The sequence below is a fragment of the Sinocyclocheilus grahami genome, unplaced genomic scaffold (assembly GCF_001515645.1).
Source record: "Sinocyclocheilus grahami isolate Dianchi unplaced genomic scaffold, SAMN03320097.WGS_v1.1 scaffold1185.1, whole genome shotgun sequence".
Taxonomy (NCBI): Eukaryota; Metazoa; Chordata; class Actinopteri; order Cypriniformes; family Cyprinidae; genus Sinocyclocheilus; species Sinocyclocheilus grahami.
In genome coordinates this window covers 436006-460107 of record NW_015506364.1, presented here as the reverse complement: position 1 = coordinate 460107, position 24102 = coordinate 436006, and the positions used below count along the sequence as shown (strand labels likewise).

The following is a 24102-nucleotide window of genomic DNA, read 5'->3' as shown; positions in this document are numbered from 1 at the left end:
ACTGATGCATGCAACACCCGCTGAGTGCCATGAAACAGCTTGAAAGATCAAAGACAATTTTTTATATAACTCCGACTGGATTCGTCTCAAAGAAGAAAGTCATATACACCTACGATGACTTGAGGGTGAGTAATTTATGGGCTAATTTTTGGGTGAACTAACCCTTTAAATGACAAAATACAACTACAACATGGTATGACGTAAAAATTAATTGTTTGCAGCATGATATGTCCTGTTTGATAAAAGACAATAACAACAGCAACAGCTAATTCTTATCAATCAAGCTAACACACGAAAACATGCCAACCAGTAAGAAAAGAAGTACAAAACATTAAGTTATTGCACATTAGAGAGGCTCAGAGTCTTGCTTCATTTTGACAAATTTTTGTCCAGCATAATTAACTGGCGCTGTGCTTTAAATATTTTTTTTTCCCTAGGACTGCGAAAGACATCACAAAATTTATTCCATTTTAATTTCGATGCTTAAGGGTCGATCGTTGTGCCATTTTTTCATGTGCTTCTCCAGAGTGCTGTAGACGCTAAAAGGCATGTGGCATATCTCACATTTGTAAACGTCCTTGCCTGTCTGTCCATGCGTTTTCATGTGTCGTGTTAGCTTGCTGCTCTGAGCACAGGCATAGCTACAAAGCTCACACTTGTACGGCCTTTCGCCAGTGTGGCTGCGCCGATGTACTGTCAAGTTGCTGCAGTTTTTGAAGACTTTGCCACAATACTCACATGTGTCACTACGTCGACTATCCTTGGAGCTGGGTCGACCAGTGGGAAGGTGGGGTGTACTGGCCCTACTTCCCGTGCCACTGCGCCCAGAGGCTGTCCCTCCATCTAGCTCCCCAGGGGGAGTGGAGAACCTGAGACTTCCATTCTCTGAGGAGTGCTCTGAAGAAGTGGCGAAAGGTGATTGTCTTGAGTTACCAAAGTTGAGAAGAGGATCCTTGAGCTGGCGCGATGCTGCATATCCAGCCAGCCACTGTGAGTACACGTTTTCTGAGTTGGGGATTGTAGGAGTTGGAAGATCAAGGTCTTTTTCCACCTTGATGCGTTTGGAGAGAGGGCTGTCGGATCCTGGACTTTCGGCAAGAAGTTTCCTTGAAAGGTCATCGTTTGGGTAGGAGGCTGTTCCATTTACAATGGGTCCATATCCCTTGTTGACTTGATCAGACTCTTGTGGGGATTCATCACCACCTGTCTCACTAGCTGATCTGTGATCCCCTCGTTTGTAAAGTTTTAGGGCATCTCGACAGTCCTGAATTCCCTCAACACTTTTGATGTGTCGCTGTCTATTGTTCTCATGGTGACGTGCACCTTCTAGGCTCAAGCTAAAGTTGATATCATTCCTCTCGCCGGCCTCACTTTCATTTTCCTCCTCCTCCTCCTCCTCCTCTTCTTCTTCCTCCTCTTCCTCTTCCTCCCCTTCCTCCTCTTCTTCTTCTTCTTCCTCCACCTCCTCCTCGTCATCTTCTTCATCTTCCTCCTGTCCATTTTCCGGGATCATGCTGTTGTTCTCTTTTTTAAACTTTGCCACCACAGATTTAAGAGCATTGGTGGCACTGCTTAGCAAATCACTTGTGCCTGGCTCAGGTGAACTGGCAGTTGAAAGGCCATCATCTGATTTGGAGGTAGTAGAGGAGGATTTGTGCCGATGGGTCTTCATGTGGCGCTTCAACTTGCTGGCCTGAGTACAGGAGTGGTTGCAGAGGTGGCACTTGTAAGGTTTCTCTCCAGTATGACTACGCCTGTGGACGATTAAGTTGCTCTGGAACTTAAAAGACTTTCCACAAAACTCGCAAGACTTTGCTTTCACAGCTGGCATGGTTGGAGTTTGTTGAGTGGGTGTTGAATGAGGTCCAGAAGGAGAATGAGACGCCCCTGGCTGGAATGGCTGCAGCAGTCGTTGCATAGGGCTAGGCCTGTTGGGCGACATGGGCGGAGAGGACCCAGCAGAGTTGCCTGCCAGTTCCCGTAGTCGTCTCGAGAAGTCCATAGATGGGGAGTCCAAGGGTACCGAATTAAGACGCATTACCCTATCAAAGGCGCTTGGGTGGTGGGGGGTCAAAACCAGATCGTCTGGGCTCATGCGATGCCGTGGTGGGGGACTAAAGAGTGGAGGTGTCCTGGGATATCTGCCTTCTCTAGGAACCAAGGACCCATCTCTGTTGGCTATCCTCATCAGGCTATAGGGACTACTGTCTGCCAGGTGTGCTGCATGTAGCGGTAGCTGTGAGGCACAGTCACCACCCATGCCTTGAGCGGAGGCCACCCGAGGAGTTAACGGGCTTCCAGGTTCGCTCTCCAGGTATATTCGGAAACCATGAGTATTCTGGGCATGCTGTAGCAGGAACCAAGCCGTGCTGAAGGGCTGCTTACAAGTTGTGCAAGTGTAGCTGCTGGGCTCATCTTTTTCTGCAAGACAAAATCAGAGAGAGAAGGTTAGTTGTCCATTTAGGAAATATCCCTGTTTCACTACGAAGGCTCAGTAAGAACTCTCCATAGAAAGGCAGCAAGCAAGTAGCAGTTGATCACACACATTTACCAGCACATTTATTACAAGGACAATCCCCTTGGAGTGGCAAGTGTTTAAGTACCTTGCTCAGCGGGACAATTGGGACAGCTCATGGTTTGTTTCTTGTGAAGAAAAAAGCTCAAACCTTGTGAAGCTCAAACCAGTAACCTTTCACTTTCCAACCCTGAGCTTTAGCCACTACCTCTATCATCCAATGAATTGAAAATGTTTTACATTGCTCTTATTTATACAGCTATGTTCTTGCCTTAAGATCTTGACATGATCAATCACAACTGTAAAGGCTAAACTCAACCTTTTGAAACTGAAGGTAACATTGTTCAGTTTCTGTATGAACATCACTTCATATGTTTACTGCCTGTCTTTGAGATATCTGACACAAACGCCAAAGTGAACAAAAACCTGATCCTCACCAACAGCAGCTATTACTTGGTGGCTTTGTCTGAGAGGCCGACTTATTGATTACTTTTAACCTTGTTCCTCTCAGCACATGGCCGACAATCACATTTTCTTTAGTGATATGCTAAAAGGTGAGGGGAGGTATGGCAGAACAATTTGTGGGCATTTGTCCATCCAGATTTTAAGAACAGGACAGAAAAGAACCATTGTGTGTCTGCATGGAACATCAGCAAAATATCATTTTCTAGGATTAATTGAAGATTTTTACGCATTTTTATGTGATTATATATAGTATAATATAATTCCATTCATACCGAACAGCAAGCAGTCTGTTTTTTTTTTCATTCTCTCTCAGTTATTCTCTCTTTGTCCTGGTCAGACCCAGTGTGTTGCATTGAGCGCCTGACCACAGACAAAAACCTATTTGACCAATACAAACACTTCAAGGACAGAGTGGTGCGATATGACATTTTTATTGCTCTTCAAGTCTTATGTGTAGAGATATTAACTTTGACAAACTCCCATTGGTTTCATTTTTTTTTTGTCTATTTCACCTTTTTAGTTGTTTGCACATTTTTGCACAAGGTTTATCTCATATTTGGTACGAGCTGTGTTTAAACTGATTAGACCAACTGACCTGTATTAAATGTATTATCCAATTTATATTTGCAGATCTACCATGTGTAAAGACTTCTTTCCAGCTACAGATAAAAATACACATAAATGGTGTAATTGCAACCTCTGCACTTTAGGTTACATCAGATTATGCCTGAATTCCAGAGCACCACATGCAAGTCACTGTACATGCACCCTTATTATACAATCTTTTTCTTAAATACACAAAGACAAGCATCAATGTGAAACCAAAGACTTGAACTCTGTGCTTAAAAGGCCCAGATCAGAACATTTGACACCATGAAAACACATTCAAGATTTACTATTTGAGGACCACGATGAGGCAACAATTATGCATAATTTACCAGAAAATAATTACACTTCACTCAAGCATCTGTGCCCTCACACCTGACCCTAGTTTAATCTAGACATGATTATTCTCATATTCAAATCAATGTAATGAAATGCTCCAAGTGCCATATGGATACTCTAGGGAAAAGGTGAGAAAACCTTATTTGGCCACAAGAAATAATGCGTTCGTCTGGCAGCTGGTATATTCTTGTCAGTGCCCATAAACATGTGTTGGTCCAAGTGTTTAATTTACAGTGATCTCAATACCAGCGCTGGACACACACCCTGCCCCCCACCGCACACTGAATGTGTCTAAGAGGGTAGCCATCTTGGAATAGGGCCTCTCATAGAGCTCCAAGCAATGGGTCAGCAGTCACCTTAGCAACGCACATTAAAGAGGCGGACAGACAAAAAGGAGTGGACCAGACGGAGAGGTGAAGGGGATGGTGTTTAAAGCCCACAGACGGGTGGAGGGATGGGGGAGGTGGCAATCTGAGAAAAATAAAGAGCTGGCTACTGGGAAAGATGGACTGGACTAGTCTGCACAGGGCAGAGGTGGACGTTTTGTTAGCATACAGGACCGTCCCACAGACAGAGCAAACACCGAAGCTTGAATACCAGTGAAGAGGGGAACATGAGTTTGAGACAGTTTGACTCTTGCAAATATCTACAAGCAATAATCTGCATTATATACAGATAATGTGTGGGAAAATGTGCTTAATTTTCATTTAAGAATGCAAAAAAAAAAGGTCCTGAAACAGGCTTCATTTTCTTTATGCAAAATATTTGGTAACACTTTATTTCGATAGTCCACTTTAGACATTCTATTAGCAGCAAGTAACTTTGTAACTACATGTCAACTAGCAGTTAGTAGAGTATTAGTAGACTGTCTGCTTAATATCTTCTAACATTTCTTTGTCAACATTCTACTAACCCTAATCCTACCCTAACAGTCTACTCTGAGAGTTAGTAGACGTAGACATGTAGTTGCAAATTAATGATTAGTTGACATGTAGTTGACATGTAGTTACAAAGTTACTTATAGTTAGTAGAATGTCTAAAGTGGACTATCAAAATAAAGTGTAACCAAATATTTAATATGATTTTATGGTAAAATGACTAATCATTTTTGTGAGATTCATCCTAAAACTGTAAACAGCCAGTGCATCCTAACAAGGCATGGAACGATAACACAGAGAAGAAGAGATGAACCAATGTAAATCTGCACACAACCAGGATGACTATTTTTGTCGATTGCATTGCATTGGTTAGTCCTGTCCATTATAAAATGTAATTGATCCAAAATCCTGTTTCACATAACTGTTCACTAAACATTAAATATCTGCTGTTGCTATAACTGACAATAACTCCACTTCATGCCAAGGCAAACCACACCCTTAACGATGTAATGCATGGCCTTGACTGGCTTACTGCTTTTATTTAGTTACTCTAAAGAGTTCCTGAAAGTACATTAACACAGCTGGCCTTCTGCACTGATGTATAGTGTACAATGAGAGGTCCAATATAGCTCTAAACTTTACCACCATGCCAACATTTCCACACTTCTCAACAAAGATTATTTCAAGTCATCCTTTCTCTTCTCTGTTCCTTTCTTTGCATTCTCCTGATCCATGAGAGGACTACAGGCATAAACGGCCATGTGATAGTTGGGCCTTGTGAGAGGATTCATTCATACCCCTCAGGCAGAGCTCTGGTACTGGGACCAGTACAAAAAGACCAGTGTTCCCAATTCACATTACAGCCATGGGGTCAATATTTAAGGCTTCCCATCTGGCGCATCTTGGCCGCAAGTGATGTAGTAAATCAAGCTGGAATTAAATGAAATAATTTCTCCTGTCCTGGCTTAATATATCAAGACAACTATAATTAAGTCATTCATACATTGTAAAAATTATTTTCAAAGTTTTTCAACCTATTTCAGTCTTTCTGCTTCACACTTTCATGTTTAATTCAGTGTGCCATTTCATTGTAATTATTTGTGAAATTAACTAGCGATTTCTGATGGAAATTGTTTCAGCGCCATATTTTCTTCAGTGTAGTTATATTTCTCCTATCCTGGCTAATATATAAACTATAATTAAGTAATTAATAATTTGATTCTCCCAAATTGCTATTGCATTGCTATCTAAACCAGTAGTGTCAGTTTGAGACTGTTCGTCTACCTAATGGTCCAACCAGTGGGTGATCAATTAAGTTTTATTCTTGCAGCTATGTTTGCTGATACTAGCGGCACACCTTATAAGCTAAAGGTTAAGCTGAAACTGAAGTTAGCAGGTTAAGCAAAAAGCTACATCATGCTAGCATAACTGAATTTGACATTAGCTACAGGAGGTGGCGTTTGATAAAGGGGGGCTATGAAAGCCAAAAGCAGCTGTTACACACAAGCAGACATAGTATTACTACCAGTCCAGCTTTACCTCAAATATAACAGCTCTAGCACATGCTGAACAACCTTAAACATAACATTTACCATCAATAAGCTTCTGTAAGATGGATGCAACCTTCACTTGATTAAGACAGGCCACACTCACCCCAATTCTTCATTCGTCTGACATCAAGCTGGATTCCAGCTCTCAGCTTTGCTACTTAATTGGATGCATATGTTCTGATCTGCATCATGGTATGGTAGCAGATGGGAGAGTTCTGCAAACTGCCACTGCTTTAGCATAAAAAAATAGCCAGTGAATTCTGAAATGAATACCCTGTCCCAAGCAATGTTGGGGAAAGTTACTTTTAAAAGTAATGCATTACACTATTGTGTTACTCTTTGAAAAAGTAACTAATTGCATTACTTTTTATGGAAAGTAATTCATTATGTTATTTTGCGTTACTGTCACCTGGGCTAGGCTTGCTTATTTTTTAATTTTTTATATAACAAAAACCCCAAAAGTTCAATTTTTTGGCAATTGGAAAGGCACTTTCACACCATAAGTGAAATTAATAAGCCTCAGATATTTTGTTATACATTTAAAAGTAATACGTCACTTTAGTAGTTACTTGATAATGTAATCTGATTACATAACTGATTACATTACCCTCAACACTGGTCCCAACCAGGTGCAACACAAGTTTCCTACAACAGGTAATTTGTCTGTCCTCACTTTTTCAAAAGGAGGACTACAGAGCGATATGAAAAAATCACAGCTTGCAGTGGTCATGGCTGGTTATGACCAGGTTGATCTCATGAGAAAAACATTACTATTTTGCAAGATGGCAAATTCGTAAAAATGTATACCATGAGATTAAGGAAACTTATGTTTTTTAGAGAAAAAATTGTTGTGAATTGCCATGAGAGTTGGTTATGACACACTCACATGAAGAGACAGTTTGAAATATGCTACTTTTCGCACAGTTTGGACTCATATGTCCAAACTGAAAGTCCATATCCAAATCACAATTTAATATACTGTGCATGCCTCTTGTAAATCGAAGTTTACCAATGAATCAAAATGCCATGTGGATGGATGTTCTGAATGCAAAACTGTGAAATATTTTTTCATGGGTAAATTAATCAGCTACAACATTTTGGGTTCATGTAGTCATGAAAGATTGAGGCAGATGGCATCAGAATGCTATCTGTCACCGTTATCACATTTCAATCGCAACAACTGAATATTAATTAACCAAGCAAAAGATGAATCATTGTTATAACAACATACATCTCAGGAATTTCGACTAGAGTTGGAATGTTACCTGTGCGCTCTTGCCAGAAATCCGTCTGGACCCTGTAGCTCACAGCTTTTATACAGTATATACTTTTGAGAGACTGCAGGAGGTCAAAGGTCATAGAGAGGGGCTGTTTTCATCAGGTCTTCTAGCTGATGTAAACGGATATCGACACCTTTTTTTAACCTCACGAAGTACAGGGTAAACCAATTGTCTGTTTGAGTGTTTCATCTGTGTGTGACGGCCGTGAATGAGTGAGCTCTGAAGATATTAAATCAAAGGCACACAAGCTTCTTTATTCGCCACAGAGCAGGAAGCACAGATTTTTGATTTGAGACACTTGTGATGTTAACTAAAGTAGTGTGACTGAGTGAAAAGTAGAGGAGAGTGATAGAAACAACAAGCGAAAGAAGGGGTACCGAAGGCGAGCTTTTGCCTTCTGGTGACAGCAGGATTTATACTCAGGCAGCTGTAGGACAGCACACCATCTCTAGCTCTGCACTAGAAGAGCCCTTAAATTCAGACATTCCAGGGAGGCGCTGGCAAGACCGTACATATACACGGCCCCGTTGAGGTCAAGGGTCACAACTCAGTGAGTGGTGGAGCCAAGCGGAAGAGTATTTGACAGAGCGGCACGACAAACTTTCAGCAGCTTTCTGGCTTCTCCTCACAGTCAGAGGGACTTCAAAGTATTTTAAAAGAAAATAACAAACAGTCACAGCATTTAAAGACCCTAGGATATCAAAATTTGAGTTTTTATTGTTGTTGTGTTTATTCCTTTGTGTTACAGTAGCATGGAGGTCATTATTATGCTAATGTATTCCTAAGAGTTGACAAACTGAGCAGATATATGCATTTAAAATATCTCTGGTCTTAAAAAAATGGAAAATGGACCACAGATATTGATGACTTATCTTCCATTACAAACATCAAAATGATACATTTTTGTCCAATCAAAAGTGCTATAGAATGAGAATGTCTCTCCTGCTAACAACAATCTATTTCTGACTATGACTAGCAATAGCAAACAACAACGATTCACAGTTGTGATGTAAACTAAAGCCATTGGACTGTTCTGGAAATATTCCATAGGAAATATGTCAACACATACACTTGTAAAGTCATTTCATGGGGTCTTTAAACATGGTGTCCTTGCACTTATAGATGTATATAGTTGATTCTAGTTTCAAATCATTTATATACAGTGGTTCTCAAACGTTTTGACTCAAAGTCTCCACGTTGTCCAACATAATATTCAATAGAAACTATTTCCAGTTCTTCTGCTGTAATTATGATGAAGCTGCTTGTTTTCAAAGTTTTTTTTTAATTAACAGAAAACAGTACTGATATCAACACAATTTAACAACAGTTATGGGCAGGTATTTTTATTTTATTAGTTTATTACATTATATAAGTAATACATTTCATTTTTTTTCTCCAGAATTTCTATTTAGAGTTCGATCAATTTTTATTGCTAATAATTTTTCTTGAGGCCCCTTAGTGGACCCCGGCCCCCTGGTTGACAACCTCTGCCTTAGAGTACCATCAGTAACATGTTAAATGAATATGGTTCTGATTCAATACCAAGCTTAATATCAAAGCACTATGGTATTACCATCTAATACCATTGGTTTACTATGGTACTAACCAGTGCTGATCCTAGACTTCTGGGGGTCCTACGCAAAACTGTGTCGGGGGGGTGGGGGTGCGGTGGAGTGGGGTATGAATGATTATGAACGGATGAATGAAACGCATTTGTCCGTGTTTCACTCCGTCTCGAATCGCGCTCGTGGAAAGCGCTTGAGAAACAGTGTCTCTTCCTCGGCTCGGTACGCTTTCAACTAATTTTTTTAGCAAGACTGTCACATTACATGATTTGACTGATTTTTACGTAGAAAGGGCGACAGCCCACTGCATTAAAATAAATGATCATTCATGTTTTCATAATCGCTGGCCAAATTCAAAAATGAAACTAAAATTAAATCATCTTTGAGAGCAAGGGACCAAGAAGCCTGGTGTTTCGGGGGCCCTACGCAGCTTGCGTATTTTGCATATAGGAAGAATCGGCTCTGGTACTAACAAAACAAAGTTTTGTGTAGAAGAGTACAAGTATGTTGATCCACAAAGTCGAACAGACTCCACAAAACCAAAATTAATTGCTAAAACAAGGTCTCCAAATGTTTCAAACAACTAGAATTCTTGATTTTGATTTTCTTTTCAGTATGTGTACTCTGCTTCTTAAAACATGACAGAAAAATCCTGAAGAAGCTCTACACCACAACGAGGGCGTCTGTCCTCTCAGTGTGATGGGCCTCTGGGTTTATATGTGTCTTTGTGTATGTGACAGTGTCTCTGTGTGTGTCTGTCTGCGATAGTTCACTCTGACAGGCTTGGAGGGCAGGGGTTCACGGAGCAGGGCAGGGGACAGAGGAGATGATCCATTCTCATCCAGACGATAATGACATGACAAGAGCAATGGGAGCAGGGGGATCAGAGTTTAGATTTGAACAGATTTTGGTTTCTAAACCAGCCCTTCTAAATGTCTCACAAAACTGTTACCGTTCACTACACTGGATGATTCTTGGCCAGAATAATGATAGTCACAAGTTTGGCTATAAGAGACTCCATGTAGTCACACAGACATCACATGCCAAATAAAGTGCACCAACCTATGCATGTCAACACATTTATACCAAACCGTTAAAAGGTTTGACAGATTTTCTCCACGATGAAAGCATGTAACACTGTCTGTCTGGGTTTCACACACATACATTGTTTCAACCTTCTCATCAAACCCTCTTTCTTGCCGTAAACATCAGTAGACACGCTTTCACATGCAAACTCAACATGCCACTTAAACTGTCATGGGCCTTTATGTTCAGTCAGTAAGATGCTGAATGGAAGTTTTGTGACTGTTTCATGCCTGCATTCTACAAGTGCACAGTTTGTTATAGCCGTAATGTCACCACGGTGTGTTGCTCAAATGCAAGAGAGGCAAACAAACTACAGAAAGAGGGATGAGAAGACAGTGGAAAGAAAGAGACTATGAGACAAAGGGTCTAAGATGGGATCGTCTGAGAGGTAGGCCTATAAAGAAAGAAAGAGAGAGAAGTGCAAACAGACAAAAGAATGAGAGACTGGTCTGAGAAAAGCAGGAGAGGCTGATACACAAATCCATCGATGGACAGGTAAGTGCTAAAGCAAATTAACCTCTTCAATTGGACCGGCGCTCTCTCTGAGCTCAAAGATTTTTTCAGGCCACTGACAGCTGACGGGGCGAGACGCTACAGGCTCATGATGGGACATCTGCTCCCTGGCTAGACTGATAGCACTTCTGGACACTGTATATTATATTTGTCAGAGCTAACGAATGAAATGAAGGGATGTCAAAGACAAATAAGAAACAAAGGCATTAAATCCTGGACTAAACATAATTAAGGACTTCATAAAACACAAAAGGTGATGTTTTAATGATGCTGTTCTCTATATAGTGGTCAGGCCGATGTATAGATTTTTTGATGACCGATGCTGATATCTTAAAAAGCAGGGTGGCTGAGGAATGATATTAAGCTGACATATATAATATCACAATATTTAATTTAAGATAGCAAATAACACAAGCATAACAATTATTGCAATTCAATTTAGATTCCAAGTTTTCTGAAGTAAAATGATAGCTTTCTGTGACTGACCAAAATGTCTTTGTTCACTGAAAATCTTTCCCTCGGCCACAACTCTGAAATCTCATTTGACCTGCATATATTCCAATTTGTCATGTGACAAGCAAGAACCAATGACATTTGCCCTCAGTGACATCAAACTTGCCATTATGTGTCTAAAGGAAAATGTTTAAATTGAACACAGTCATTATTCTGAATTTACAGTGCTTTCTTTTTGGATTTGGACACCTTTCGTTGAAAGGCTGAAAGACTGTGAACTTTGAGTGTGATCATTCTTCCTAACATCTCCTTTAGTGTTTAATGAAGAAAGAAAATAATTTGCCTCGTTCCTCATTCAGCGAGTAAATGATGACAATGACTTTTATTTTTAGGCGAACTGTTCAGAGGACATTGCATCTAGGTTTCATAGCTGATTGCCAAGATGTGTATGTATATGTTTTCCAAAAGCAAAACTCAAGAACCCAAGGACAAGGTTAGATTTTGACTCAATGATTTCAGAAAAGTAAACCACAGTTGCATTTCTGTCAGGGAGCAGCAATAACAGTGAAAGGTCAAACAATTTCCCTACCATAGTGGCTCTTTCCTGAACTCTTCAGAATAGAGGAAGAAGTCAATGGACAAGGAGAGCACATCTAAGCGACCTCCATCTTGATGTGGATGGCCTTGGCTAGTTTAACCCACACTTTCACAAAATAAATTTCATCTAACATTAACAGAGTTGTGGAAGAACTAAAACTTTTCATGGATGGCTGCAAAAAGAGATCATTGTGAATGTATAGCTAGTGTCTCTCCACATTCAGAGGGGATATTGATAGGCCGTCTACAGCTCAAGTATTCACTTCCCAAACAAAGCTACAGAGCACCATCTGGAAGTTGTGGCCCACTTTGTGGGATCGGACACGCGGTATGGCACACATATACACACACACATATTGAAATAGAGAATGTGAAAAAGAGACATCAACAGAAAGATCGAGAAAACAGATAGATTGAGAAAACAGAGCAATGTACCCTATCCTATTTACACACACACATACCCAACAGAATTGAACACAAAGACGCACAAATTCACTCTGAGAAACCGTGACACTCAGAGACCCCTGCTGTGTGTGAGAGCCCCCTCAAAAATCTGCATAAATACATATGCAAATGTGCGGGTCAACTGATAGACAAGTGAAGAGCGTGCAAAGGAACATACTTATCCATCTCTATGCGAAACAGATATTTTCACAAACATGTGATTTTCATACTTTAAATGAGCTTGATCGTGTTGCATTTGTCTTGCTTCGCCCAATAGCTCTGAACGGTTTCATGACACCCATCGTATTCAATTCACAATGTATATCTCTCATCTATTCCGCTCTTCATTGTCCAGTGCTTTCAAAAGAGGTTCATTCAGGTATTCTTTCTTGTGTGCATGCATGTGTTTTGTGAATTGTCTTCAACACAGGCACGCAAGGCCAGCCAACCGGTTCAAACCAGTCCAAAAGTCAGCGCCTCTTTTTGCCTTTGGCCCAAAAAAACAAAACAGAAAACCTAGTGGTATTTGATATACAGGCAGCAGGTATGAGGGTTGCGTATGTGTGTGCACATGACAACTAGTCAGATTTAAAAGACCTGGAGCTCAGCCAAGTTAATCTAGAAATGGACAGCCACCATCAGGGTGAGAGGATGGCCCTTCCCCCTCCAGCAGTTCTCGACTTGACCCTCCATTAACCTAAAGAACACATGCTCAGTTAGCACTGCTCTCCCTCAGCCACTTTCTCTTCCTTTACCTCATTCCTTCTTAACTGTTACTCTTTTTTAAGGAACAGTTCTTCTAAAAATATAAACAAAACCTGTCTAACTTTATTTCTTTCACGGAATACAAAAGGAGATATTTACTGCAGACAATTTAATGAACAATCAATATTGAATGAAAATGAACAGTGACCATGGTTGTAGAGACAAACTTTTCAGTAAATAACTTTAAAATGAAAATTTTGGTCTGTTCTAAGTAAGTTATCATAATGATAATTTATATGGAGTATTTTTTATTTATACTTTTATGGTGTTTTTTTTTTTTTTTTTTTGAGTTTTGGTTACCATTCACGTACAGAGTATGGTACAGTGCAGCGCGAACATTCATCAAAACTTCTATATTTGGGCTTTACAGAAGAAAATCAGTCAGACAGGTTTGAAAGGACATGCATTTGAGTAATACGCACAAAGTTATATTGATTATTCATATGGACTATTTTAATGATACATTTATGGTCCTTTTTTGCTCTTTTTGGAGTTTCGGGGATCTTTTATGTTCAATGAATGGAAGAGTATATTCTTCTATATTTGTGTTTTACAGAAGAAGGTCAGTCAGAAGAGTTTGGAAGGACATGTGGGTGAGTAACAGAAGTTATACTGACAGTTCCTATGGACTATTTTTATGTTACATTTATGATGTTTTTTAGACTTTTGGTCACCATCCACTTTCAATGCATGGAAGAGAGCTGCGTGAAGTCTGTCGGACAGGTTTGGAATGACGTGGGTGAGTAAGTGATGATTTTTTTGGTGTATTCTTCAACTTTTTTCAACTGAATTTCTCATTCATCTGTCTGGTTTCCTGACTTGTTTTGGCCACTTTTTTTGTGGATGTTTCTCTCCATTCCTGTCTCCTTCCCTCTAAAGCTCTTCAGTGAGCGAGACATAGATCATTCCGGCGTCTCCCCCCTGCTCTATTCAGGATAAACAAAGTGCCTCAAGTTCAGGCCCCACCCCGGGTCCCTTAAACAAAGCCATCTATCATGCTGTCTGGCCCAACCTGTTTGGCCACAGCCAGGGTTGCCTCAGCCTCCGAGCCCCTGCCCTGAGCACAATCCCCCCATTGTGTCGCTGCCGGCCTCTTCTCACACCCCATGACATAGACACAGGGTTAAGTCAGGCTCCGGAGGAGAGCCAGCACCTGTGATGGGGCAGATAAAGGTACCGCCAGCTGCACTGCATCTTACTTGAAAATGAAACCCAGGTGCTGAATTCTTAAATGTACTGTGAGTCTAACAGTAACAGTGAAGGAATTAATAAAGTAAGAAAATGAATTATTTTGTTTACAAAACTCTTTAAATACTTCACTCAAGTATGCAAATGCATTGACAGCAAACTTTACTTAACGTGTTTTTGCCTTATTGTGACCTCCGGTACTCAAGGGGGCGATATAGTTAACTTCAAATGTGACATTAAATCAGATGTATGATTCAGGTAGCGAGTTTCAAACATATTAACTTTAACTAATTTTCTTAGTAATCAGAACAAAAGTTGACACAAAAGAAGTACAAAGTGCAGTTCAACATATTTCACAACAAATTATGGCATGAAATTAAACTAGCATAATTTAGAGCATTTACATTCACATACGTGCATAGAGTATGTATGGGGTCTTACATTCCGATTCAAATAACATAGTTGTGCAATTCAACCCAAACAAATTTATCATGGATGACCAAATGTACACATGCAGGTTTCATCATGGCACATCAACAAGCTACCTCAATCTCCTTTCGGTTGCTAATGTTTTAGAAACACTAAATAATCCATTATGCGGCATCATGTAGCACTAATCCAACTACATTCTGTTTGGAGCGATCAATCATTTATGACCTTGGCTCATGACTGATACATGGGAATCCAGTAGATGTTTGTTTACATTTTATGCAGTGTTCATTGTTATATAAAGTTACTGCTTCAAACAGTGAGTCTTGAAATAAAAGACTCTAAAAATATTTTAATGGTGCACAGCTCTGTTCTGCTCTGTTTATTTCTCTAGCGACTCAGTCCTTCTTCGCCTGACGCATATCGACTGAATGAACTCATAATGGGCTAATCAAATATGCAAAATAATTGGCAGTTACCTAGAGTAACTAATGGTCATTAGAATTTACAACAAGGTACCATGCATATTCATAAAGCAATCAAGGCTTTGAAGATTAAAGAAGTGCTTCAAATTCAAATGAGCCACAGAATATTATCAGTCAGATTCAGAGAGAGAGAGAGAGCGAGCGAGAGAGAGAATGTCTCCCAAGATAAAAGACTAAACATTTTGTTACATTCTACTTCAGTGATTCTATTGCAGTAAAAGAGCAAAATTAAATACTCAAGTTCAAAGAATTTAACAAATTAATCAGACTCTTTACGGCACTACTTGTATTGTGCTTTACACAGCTGATGTCTTTACATATTATTAAATGACTATTTGCCCTCCTATTCATTGTCTATAGTCATTTCCAAGTCCTACGCTCAGAGTAAAACCTTTAGGAGTCTTAAGTATCTTTACAGATGTGCATTAATGTTGACTATTCTCCCTGCATCAAAACGTGTTTTATTTCACAGTGTAGCAAATCTATAGATGTCGTTCCACCTGACCCAAAAGAAATTGAGTTTGCATGCAAAAGCATGAATAAAGAGGTAAAAAATAAAATCTAGATGGAGACAGACAACAAGAGAGAGAGAATTTCAGGGAACCATGACCCTAGACTCAGACAGTGAGGGGCCTCTTGGGTATTTATCTCATTCTATAGAACACAGATAAGACCAGCTGCAGATCACACACACATATATTGAGTCCAACATGTTATAACAATAGCTTGTCCAGGAAATACCCAGAATCAGAAAAGCAAAAAATTATTTTTTCCCTAAATTAGCTGCATATCATCGAAAACACTCACACTAATGCATGGGTAAAATAGTTTCATTTAGAGGATACACCGCACATTTTTATGGATTTATACCCATGCTTTATGTTTTTTGTGAAAAAAAATAAAGACAATTCAAAGCTAGTACTGTATATTTTATGTTGCCTACAATATATCAACACAGAGCTGCAGGCAGTTTTGTATTCTCAAGGCAAACACTAAATAGAAGTGTCTAGAGTTTAGCTGGCTGGCCACACTCACACACAAACACATCTGCACACACACACACACACACACACACACACACACACACACAGGTGAGTCGGAATATCATATGCTCCTGACAGATCTGATGATTGCATAGCTTAATGCTAAATGCTAATGCTAAATGCTAATGCTTAATGCTAAAGAGTTGTGTGCCAAACCAGTCAGTAAACGATTTGTGTATGTGTGTCTACAATAAATGTGTCTTTATGCATGCTCTGTTATGCAAACAAAATTTTCTTCAATATACTGTTTATAGGCAAAGTGTATATTTTATGTGCTACAAAAGTCTCAATTTTAGCAACTTTTATTGTTTTAAGCATCTTTTAGCTTTTTTTACAAATGTTCCATGTAGTCCATTAATTAATGAGGCCATAAACCTGGATGTTTAATAATTACACAAGAATGTAAAAATGCAAAATAGAATGCATGTCACACTGCAGGATACTACTGTTAGTTCTTGAAATGCCATGTCAGCTACAAATATATAAACCTCACCACAATACATGTTCCGCCTGCTCTGTGCCAATGTCCTGCCATATGCCCAATGAAAAGGAACCCCTTGGCAGTGTCTGCCAAGTCAAATGCGCTGTCATGTTGCATCAAAAGAGACTCAGCAAACCACACACAAACACAGACACATACACTACTGCTCAGACTCGCATAAATAAACTAATCAACCACTTTTTCTGACATAAGTATTAAAGAAACAATATTAAATCTCTATCAGCATCAAACTGCTCAGGAAAACGTTACTGCACAAAGCAAAAGGTATAGGCGAGTTTAGTTCTAAATTAAATATCAACTTTGTCTCAGATGTTTCTCTTAAAATTAATTTCAAGAAATAACATTTGAGATAAACCAAGAATATAGTGCTAAGAAATGAATGTGGATAGCAGGTCATATGATTTGATCTTGAAAAATTCAATGAGAAATGTTTGAGTTCATATTGAAATCACTGACAAATTTGAGTACAGTTTAAGACATTGTTGAGATCTCTTCTGAAACTCCAATAGAGCCAAACAAGGGTCTTTTTCTTGGGAGAAAAGTAGAAGATTTCAGTACAAGTCTTTATTTGCTCCATTTATTTTCTTTGCTGTGTAGGACAAAAAAATTGAGATATTAAAAAGATTTGCTCATATTGAAATCACTGACAAATTTGAGTACAGTTTAAGACATTGTTGAGATCTCTTCTGAAACTCCAATAGAGCCAAACAAGGGTCTTTTTCTTGGGAGAAAAGTAGAAGATTTCAGTACAAGTCTTTATTTGCTCCATTATTTTCTTTGCTGTGTAGGACAAAAAAATTGAGATATTAAAAAGATTTGTCATTTATGATTTTTCATAAGTCTGTAAAGGTCCTCAGTAATAGTGCACTATTGGGGATCCCCAAACTTCCTGTCTCCCGTTCCACTTGCTCTCCTCCAGCTAATGATCCATAACGCTCTCCGGTTAGAGAATAGTGGATCAGTGCCAAAGACATCAAGACACCAAGGCCAAGAACACCAGAATACACCGGATAACATAACAGAAAGAGTCCATTTCATCGCAATATAGCAGTTACACGCAGTTAACGTGCAATGTAAATATGATCTGCACAATAAAATATAATAGTTAACTCATCATCAAAGCTCTTCTCCTTGTGTTTATAAGATGAAGAGCTGCTTCTAAAGTCTGTAGGGACCAGGAGACGGTACAACGCTTATTAAACAACAATACGAGACAGGATCATCTATATCAGCCTCAGAGAAAATGGCTTCACATGGATGTACTTAAGAAAATAACCCCAGAGAGATAGCAGATAAGGGGGCAGGGGAGGGAGGTATACAGAAGGGGGTTATTGCCTGAGCTCATCGTCTGACTGCTCGGGGGCATTCAGACTTGAATAAAATGGGGGTGTGATGGGGTGTTGTTAAGGGGGGTATTAAAAGCTGCTGTGTCCACATGCATATCTTAAATTGTTTATCATGCAAATTTCTCCAAGCGTGAACCTTTAACGGATTCACAATTTACAGCTGATACAGAATTCCATCTGTTGTGACAGACATCTGCTTGCACGACGCGACCGCAGACTGAAGATCACGCATGTGCTTCACATGTAACGGTGAAAGTGTGTTACCTGTCTGGAGCGGGACGGGCAAACACTGAACGTCCTGAGGGATACTACGAGGTGTACATAAATAATACTTTCGGTTGCACTTTATTTAACGTTGTACTTGGTACAGTGTAATTAATTATACAATTAAATCACCAACATGTTCTTGCTATAGGGTTAGATTAGAGTTTGTTTTAGGGTTTGTTGCATGCAGTTGTGGGTAACACTTTATTTTAAGGTGTCCTTGTTACACGTTACATGTACTTACTATTATAATAACAATTAATTATGCATAATTACATGCGAGTAACCCTAAGACAAACCCTAATCCTAACCCTAACCATATAGTAAATACATGTAGTTAATTAATATTACTCAGTACTTATATGTATAATTACACTGTAACAAGGACACCTAAAAATAAAGTGTAACCCAATTTTGCATAATTTCCTGTACTGTTACTACTATAGTACATGTAATAAGGACACTAGCTACGTTTACATGCACCCATAATCCATTTATAATCAGATTGATTGCTCAATCGGATTGAACAGCCTTCATGATCTGAATGAAACTTTAGTCGTATTGGAAGCAGTGGAAAAATTAAGTATGTAAATGCTTGAGTCAGACTAATTTCTTAATCAGATTCAAAAATTCCTTACGCACATGATGCTTCTGTTAACATATGTTTTATGTCATACGAATGTGTGGTCAGTGGATGAGAACAAATATTTACTAATACTCACAAAAAAAAGCTTTGTTTTTGGATATGTCATCAAGGCAAAAATGACAGTAGATCTGGTGGCATATAGTTTGTTCATATAAACAGAACTTTCACGATCTGAAATCAGACTGGATTCATTCCGATTGTAAACGTAAATATACCTATTGTAAAATAAATTGCCTCTATACTTCTTCTATCCAATGTAGAAATACATGTAGATGTTTTAACAAACCTCATCCTAATGTGACCTCAAGACAAACAGCAACTTGCAAAAAATTTGAATATAAATGTAATTCAAACAAAAATTTGTCCGCCACAATCCAAGCTGATAAGAGCATCCCAGCGGTTTTAATGTGAAAGCCTAAAAAACTAGCAGAAGTACTGTAAATGCATAACTGCTACATAATATGTGCTGCATGTTTTTCTTCTTTCCAGATACGCTGTGGTCAAAGCAAAGGGAAACACTCTCTCATAATTAGAAAAATGACTAGAATCAGTAACAATCTGTGACAGGCCTTCTCTTGGACAGCTGAAAAAAATTATTTTATTTTTTATCAGCATGAATGTGCCGTTCTGCAGCTATACATTTACTGGAGTGAGATCTGACCTTGTGAAAACCACACTAAACGCAGCAACATCTGCGAAAGCCACATGAGAGAACTGAGAGAATATCCGTTCATACTGACAGCAAGAACACTATTTTAGTGAAGTGCTTTTTTTCCAGAAAAAAAGGACCAAACTCAAAAAGTGGAAAGCTGTAAAACCATGAGCTATAAGTAGAAACGTGTTATCCGTCAAGGCCTTCCAATTAGAAGCTTCGACTTCTTGCAAACTCTCTCATAGGTTTGCTCCAGCCCAAAACATCTGGTACTCTACCTGTTAAATTTTCCTGCTTGGGTCGTAATCCATGCGACATGGAGGCTAAATGCTCCTCTCCATGGGGCGAAACTTGAACTGCCACCTCCACTGGTACGCAGGCTCGCCGCAGGCCTGCGGGTGGAGGCGACGGTGGCAGGTCTGAACCTTTCTCCATGCATAGGCGTCCTTGACACGGCCTGCGTTTGTGCTCGATGAACACCAGGATATCAGCCAAAGGAAACCTGGAGCGGCACTGACCACAGGTGAGGAGGTCCTGGTCCCCTTTAGGGGTGGACGGTTCCGATCCGGGATGGCTTTCCCCGTCCTCTGGGATATCTGCCGTCACGGGCTCGGCTATGGTAGAAGAAATGAAAGGGAGGTGTGTGAGGGAGAAATAACTTCCTGTAATATCCATGCTGAAACCTGATAATGACTTGATAAGTGTTAATTATCATAAGCGATAATAATATACATTTCCATATAAATGGAAGAGGTGTTGAAATTTGCAGTAATGCAAGAGGTTTTATATGTCATATATAGTCAGGTGTCATATGTATGCAAATCGAATGATTTTACACAGTTTTAGTTGGGTAGAATAAACACATCCTGGCTCACAAAAAAAAAAAGGTTTTGCTAACTTTCCCTTTAAGTTATAAAAACAATTTTTCTGAATCAGTTTCTTAAATGTTTTACATTTTTTCTTGGTTAGACAAATGTTACATTTTATTTTTGCAAACATTATGGGAACGTTGCTTTTGAATATTCTCTGAAACGAGTAGTAACAGTAATAAAAACGTTAGACGAGCATCCAACTAAAACATTTTAGGAGAAACCGTTCCATCAGTGATGTATAAACAATGTTTTTGTGCTAACATTTTGAGAACATTATTAAAGACCAGATATTACCTTACTAGAAGAATGTTAGGAAATCCTTTCCAGAACATTAGCTAAAGTTCTGAGAAAGATCCCTGTTATTCGGGATGGTGATTTAGACACAATAATATTCATATTCATAACAGTTTCCAGTGCTACAACACATCGGCACAGCATTTGTGCCAGGAGACATCAATATCTATCCATTATTGAAATTCTGACACTTCTATCAGAGGAATACTGACAGTCAATGAAAGGCAGATGCAGAGAAGATGAGAAACCAAAGATGGAGAGAAAAACAGTGGTTGCCCAGTAATGATAAAGAGGAGGGGGTTGTTCACTTTAGTTGCATGACCCTGTTCATTATCCTGCCAATCTCACGTCTTAATGAACCCAACACCTCAGAGAATCAAAAAATAGATTCTAATTTGACTTCAAGATGATTGGAACCCATTTAGTTAAAAGTGCTGGATCCCTCTGAACTGAGGTTAGCTATTGAGGGGAGTATGTGGGGTAGTTCCCAGAAGGACAGCCAGAACTATGAAAGAGCAATCAAAACCACATCATGCGTCTGAACTGGGCTGAAGGAGATTGTTGCCATCGGTGGTAGGTTAACCCTAATTCTGTGTCAGGTCATGTGGGACAAAAGGTGGGGGCGACAATACATGAGTCTCCGATGAAGACTAAAAACATGCTCCAGTATTTTAATCAATCCTCTTTTACTGCTTTTTTTTTCTTTCAAGACATGCTCGGAAGATGCACAGTTCTGTGTTCTGGGACATAGCCTCAAATCAGACCATGTGTTGGACAAACAGGTGTAATTCAAACCTCTTGTGAAGCATCAGGAGAGTTTGCAAACAACATTTGGAAAAGCAAATATCACTGTTAAACCATTTGAGATTATTTCAAATGATTTAAAATGTTATACTTTTTTTTCAACATGATAAACGCAAATTGTATACTAAAAAAAACATATGGGTCAACGACATGGTGCTTTTTTTTCATTTGAATATGAACAGAACAGAACATTTTACACATCTAAGTACATGGCAGATGTGTTTTATACTAGATCTTTAACAGATTTCTCCTTGTTATCATCTCAGACATTCTTTGTCATTGACCCATATGTTCTTCAAATCAATGTTTACATAAAAAACACTGTAAATGTATTTTCAACGGAAAATGTGTGGATACACTTAACAAATGAGAGTAGACTGGGCTCAAGTTCAAGTTCACCGAGTAGTCTCATCTTGAAGGGACCATCATTTGTTAATTTTCTGCCCCCTAGCGGCTACACATTGCAACTTGTGTTTCACGATGCCGTATCAGTGCTATTAGAACACGTTCAAACGCGATTTAAATAAGAGTATTAAACCAAACGCTAATAGCTCAAGGGTAAACTTCACTTCTATGTGGAGTACATGTAGATTTTCTCATTTATAATGGCCTTTATGTTATGTTTGCTAAGGTTTTGACGCGCAACGCTTGAGGTGCTGAGAGCATCGCCGGGGGGGCTATAACAGGTTTGACATGATAGATGCTTAAAACCAGGTTTGTATATCCAATGCCTAGGATGAAACTAAGATAAATTGTGTTTCACTTAATAACAATCGTTCTTTCACTGAATGACAATTTTTGAAAATCGTAGAACAGGAGGAAGTTGAGGAGAAGAAAAAAAACACTTTCTGAAATCAGCATTTAGAATGCACTTGTTTAGTTTTTGAAAACAAACATTATCCTGCATATTAGCTTACCCATAATAGTAATAATCGTAGACTAATACACATACAAAACAAATTTAATAATTAATTTAAAGCCTAACATTACAGCCCAATGGAAGCTCTAGTTTGGGCTTTTAAAATATCTCAAGGGAAAGTGAACTTAGAGCTGAATTTTCCTTTTAAAATCTTTTAAATGCTAACAACGCTTAATTTACTTCACACTCACATAGGCTATATACGCACACAAATGCATAATCAAACTTCACGCGTTGCGAATCATTGCGAAGCGCAACTCAACAGCAAAACGCGCTTCGTTCTTAAGAGACGCACCTTCATTAACTCTATTTAAAAACTTATTTATATGAAACGCATTATGAGCTATCAAGACTCCCCGTAAACTTACGCGAAAACTCCCGTTTGCTTAAGTGCTGGGGTTTGCCCTGCTTGCGGCGAGACATGTTGGACACGGTCCCAGCTGGGTTCACATTGGGAAGAGCCAGGGTCTTCAGAGAGTCCAGAGTCAAAATCTTCTTCAGCGATGCATCGGGTATCCCACATGAATTACAGAGATTAGTACAGAAGGCGCGCGTGTAGTGACAAGACGCTTGCGTTGGGCTTCATGGCTTCTTGGAGAAGAACTCAAGACAGGAATGGAAAGTAAGCGAAGCCCCCCTGAGCTGCTGCAAGTTCAAGTGCGGACGTGACGTGCCAGCGAACTTGACCGTCCAGAGGTAGATGATGGACATGGATCTGCTAAACACAGGCAAGAGGAGGACGGCTGCGAGTGGGAGGGGGTGAGATTCATAAAAACCAATGATGGGCTGCATGTGAACCATAGACCCTAGCAGCCAATGGGCAGAGAGAGAGAGAGAGAGAGAGAGAGAGAGATTCATATAAGCCAATGATGGGCTGCATGTGAACCATAGACCCTAGCAGCCAATGGGCAGAGAGAGAGAGAGAGAGAGAGAGAGAGAGATTCATATAAGCCAATGATGGGCTGCATGTGAACCATAGACCCTAGCAGCCAATGGGCAGAGAGAGAGAGAGAGAGAGAGAGAGAGAGATTCATATAAGCCAATGATGGGCTGCATGTGAACCATAGACCCTAGCAGCCAATGGGCAGAGAGAGAGAGAGAGAGAGAGAGAGAGAGATTCATATAAGCCAATGATGGGCTGCATGTGAACCATAGACCCTAGCAGCCAATGGGCAGAGAGAGAGAGAGAGAGAGAGAGAGAGAGATTCATAAAAACCAATGATGGGCTGCAAGTGAACCATAGAGAGAGAGAGTGAGAGAGAGAGAGAGAGATTCATATAAGCCAATGATGGGCTGCATGTGAACCATAGACCCTAGCAGCCAATGGGCAGAGAGAGAGAGAGAGAGAGAGAGAGAGAGAGAGAGAGATTCATAAAAACCAATGATGGGCTGCAAGTGAACCATAGAGAGAGAGAGTGAGAGAGAGAGAGAGAGATTCATATAAGCCAATGATGGGCTGCATGTGAACCATAGACCCTAGCAGCCAATGGGCAGAGAGAGAGAGAGAGAGAGAGAGAGAGAGAGAGAGAGATTCATAAAAACCAATGATGGGCTGCAAGTGAACCATAGAGAGAGAGAGAGAGAGAGAGAGAGAGAGAGAGA

The 24102-nt window shown here is 39.6% G+C and overlaps 1 protein-coding gene across 1 annotated transcript; it reads right to left on the bottom strand.

Annotated features, from left to right (window-relative positions):
- Window positions 1-438: 438 nt before the first annotated feature.
- LOC107567736 (B-cell lymphoma/leukemia 11A-like) lies at window positions 439-23015 on the bottom strand. The gene is made up of 3 exons (XM_016253473.1): window positions 22869-23015; window positions 19890-20225; window positions 439-2421 (listed from the first exon to the last, which is right to left on the bottom strand). Exons 1-3 carry the CDS (start codon window positions 22921-22923, stop codon window positions 461-463), a joined length of 2352 nt encoding a protein of 783 aa, XP_016108959.1. The 5' UTR covers window positions 22924-23015; the 3' UTR covers window positions 439-460.
- Window positions 23016-24102: the final 1087 nt, after the last annotated feature.

Coding starts and splice junctions, on each gene's coding strand:
- LOC107567736 (XM_016253473.1), bottom strand. CDS start 22,923: ATGTCTCGCCGCAAGCAGGGCAAACCCCAGCACTTAAGCAAACGGGAG. Junction 20,226..22,868: donor AAGCAAACGGGAGTTTTCGC/GTAAGTTTACGG, acceptor CTTCTACCATAG/CCGAGCCCGTGACGGCAGAT. Junction 2,422..19,889: donor CAAGCAGGAAAATTTAACAG/GTAGAGTACCAG, acceptor TTTGTCTTGCAG/AAAAAGATGAGCCCAGCAGC.